Source organism: Palaemon carinicauda, chromosome 18 (genome assembly GCF_036898095.1).
Source record: "Palaemon carinicauda isolate YSFRI2023 chromosome 18, ASM3689809v2, whole genome shotgun sequence".
NCBI lineage: Eukaryota > Metazoa > Arthropoda > Malacostraca > Decapoda > Palaemonidae > Palaemon > Palaemon carinicauda.
In genome coordinates this window covers 64629019-64632225 of record NC_090742.1, presented here as the reverse complement: position 1 = coordinate 64632225, position 3207 = coordinate 64629019, and the positions used below count along the sequence as shown (strand labels likewise).

The following is a 3207-nucleotide window of genomic DNA, read 5'->3' as shown; positions in this document are numbered from 1 at the left end:
TCCATTGTTATAGGGCTTTCTTCTTGAAGCTTCGATCACCTTTCCATTGTTATAGGTCTTCCTTCCTGCAGCTTCTATCACCTTTCCATTGCTATAGGTCTTTCGTCCTGCAGCTTCTATCACCTTTCCATTGTTATAGGGCTTTCTTCTTGCAGCTTCTATCACCTTGCCATTGTTATAGGGCTTTCTTCTTGCAGCTTCTATCACCTTTCCATTGTTATAGGTCTTCCTTCCTCCAGCTTCTATCACCTTTCCATTGTTATAGGGCTTTCTTCTTGAAGCTTCGATCACCTTTCCATTGTTATAGGTCTTCCTTCCTGCAGCTTCTATCACCTTTCCATTGCTATAGGTCTTTCGTCCTGCAGCTTCTATCACCTTTCCATTGTTATAGGGCTTTCTTCTTGCAGCTTCTATCACCTTTCCATTGTTATAGGGCTTTCTTCCTTCAGCTTCTATCACCTTTCCATTGTTATAGGGCTTTCTTCTTCAAGCTTCGATCACCTTTCCATTGTTATAGGTCTTCCTTCCTGCAGCTTCTATCACCTTTCCATTGTTATAGGGCTTTCTTCTTGAAGCTTCGATCACCTTTCCATTGTTATAGGTCTTCCTTCCTGCAGCTTCTATCACCTTTCCATTGTTATAGGGCTTTCTTCCTTCAGCTTCTATCACCTTTCCATTGTTATAGGGCTTTCTTCTTGAAGCTTCGATCACCTTTCCATTGTTATAGGTCTTCCTTCCTGCAGCTTCTATCACCTTTCCATTGTTATAGGGCTTTCTTCTTGAAGCTTCGATCACCTTTCCATTGTTATAGGTCTTCCTTCCTGCAGCTTCTATCACCTTTCCATTGCTATAGGTCTTTCGTCCTGCAGCTTCTATCACCTTGCCATTGTTATAAGGCTTTCTTCTTGCAGCTTCTATCACCTTTCCATTGTTATAGGGCTTTCTTCCTGCAGCTTCTATCACCTTTCCATTGTTATAGGGCTTTCTTCTTGCAGCTTCTATCACCTTTCCATTGTTATAGGGCTTTCTTCCTGCAGCTCCTATCACCTTTCCATTGTTATAGGGCTTTCTTCTTGAAGCTTCGATCACCTTTCCATTGTTATAGGTCTTCCTTCCTGCAGCTTCTATCACCTTTCCATTGCTATAGGTCTTTCGTCCTGCAGCTTCTATCACCTTTCCATTGTTATAGGGATTTCTTCTTGCAGCTTCTATCACCTTTCCATTGTTATAGGGCTTTCTTCCTGCAGCTTCTATCACCTTTCCATTGTTATAGGGCTTTCTTCTTGCAGCTTCTATCACCTTTCCATTGTTATAGGGCTTTCTTCCTGCAGCTCCTATCACCTTTCCATTGTTATAAGACTTTCTTCCTGCAGCTTCTATCATCTTCCCATTGTTATAGGGCTTTCTTCCTGCAGCTTCTATCACCTTTCTATTGTTATAGGGCTTTGTTCCTGCAGCTTCTATCACCATTCCATTGTTATAGGGCTTTGTTCCTGCAGCTTCTATCACCTATCCATTGTTATAGGTCTTTCTTCCTGCAGCCTCTATCACCTTTCCATTGTTGTAAGACTTTCTTCCTGCAGCTTCTATCATCATTCCATTGTTATAGGTCTTTCTTCCTGCAGCCTCTATCACCTTTCCATTGTTATAGGGCTTTGTTCCTGCAGCTTCTATCACCTTTCCATTGTTATAGGGCTTTCTTCCTGCAGCTTCTATCATCTTTCCATTGTTATAGGGCTTTCTTCCTGCAGCTTCTATCATCTTCCCATTGTTATTGGGCTTTGTTCCTGCAGCTTCTATCACCTTTCCATTGTTATAGGGCTTTGTTCCTGCAGCTTCTATCACCTATCCACTGTTGTAAGACTTTCTTCCTGCAGCTTCTATCATCTTCCCATTGTTATTGGGCTTTGTTCCTGCAGCTTCTATCACCTTTCCATTGTTATAGGGCTTTTTTCCTGCAGCTTCTATCATCTTTCCATTGTTACAGGACTTTCTTCCTGCAGCTTCTATCACCTATCCACTGTTGTAAGACTTTCTTCCTGCAGCTTCTATCATCTTCCCATTGTTATTGGGCTTTGTTCCTGCAGCTTCTATCACCTTTCCATTGTTATAGGGCTTTGTTCCTGCAGCTTCTATCACCTTTCCATTGTTATAGGGCTTTCTTCCTGCAGCTTCTATCACCTATCCACTGTTGTAAGACTTTCTTCCTGCAGCTTCTATCATCTTCCCATTGTTATTGGGCTTTGTTACTGCAGCTTCTATCACCTTTCCATTGTTATAGGGCTTTCTTCCTGCAGCTTCTATCATCTTTCCATTGTTACAGGACTTTCTTCCTGCAGCTTCTATCACCTTTCCATTGTTATAGGGCTTTGTTCCTGCAGCTTCTATCACCTTTCCATTGTTATAGGGCTTTCTTCCTGCAGCTTCTATCATCATCCCATTGTTATAGGTCTTTCTTCCTGCAGCCTCTATCACCTTTCCATTGTTGTAAGACTTTCTTCCTGCAGCTTCTATCATCTTCCCATTGTTATAAGTCTTTCTTCCTGCAGCTTCTATCATCATCCCATTGTTATAGGTCTTTCTTCCTGCAGCCTCTATCACCTTTCCATTGTTGTAAGACTTTCTTCCTGCAGCTTCTATCATCTTCCCATTGTTATTGGGCTTTGTTCCTGCAGCTTCTATCACCTTTCCATTGTTATAGGGCTTTTTTCCTGCAGCTTCTATCATCTTTCCATTGTTACAGGACTTTCTTCCTGCAGCTTCTATCACCTATCCACTGTTGTAAGACTTTCTTCCTGCAGCTTCTATCATCTTCCCATTGTTATTGGGCTTTGTTCCTGCAGCTTCTATCACCTTTCCATTGTTATAGGGCTTTGTTCCTGCAGCTTCTATCACCTTTCCATTGTTATAGGGCTTTCTTCCTGCAGCTTCTATCACCTATCCACTGTTGTAAGACTTTCTTCCTGCAGCTTCTATCATCTTCCCATTGTTATTGGGCTTTGTTCCTGCAGCTTCTATCACCTTTCCATTGTTATAGGGCTTTCTTCCTGCAGCTTCTATCATCTTTCCATTGTTACAGGACTTTCTTCCTGCAGCTTCTATCACCTTTCCATTGTTATAGGGCTTTGTTCCTGCAGCTTCTATCACCTTTCCATTGTTATAGGGCTTTCTTCCTGCAGCTTCTATCATCTTCCCATTGTTACAGGA

The 3207-nt window shown here is 42.0% G+C and overlaps 1 protein-coding gene across 1 annotated transcript; it reads right to left on the bottom strand.

The window, feature by feature from the left end:
- Positions 1-2181: 2181 nt before the first annotated feature.
- On the bottom strand, positions 2182-2727 carry LOC137657335 (SUMO-interacting motif-containing protein 1-like). Its single transcript, XM_068391670.1, has one exon. The coding sequence runs from the start codon at positions 2725-2727 to the stop codon at positions 2182-2184; it is 546 nt and encodes a 181-aa protein (XP_068247771.1).
- Positions 2728-3207: the final 480 nt, after the last annotated feature.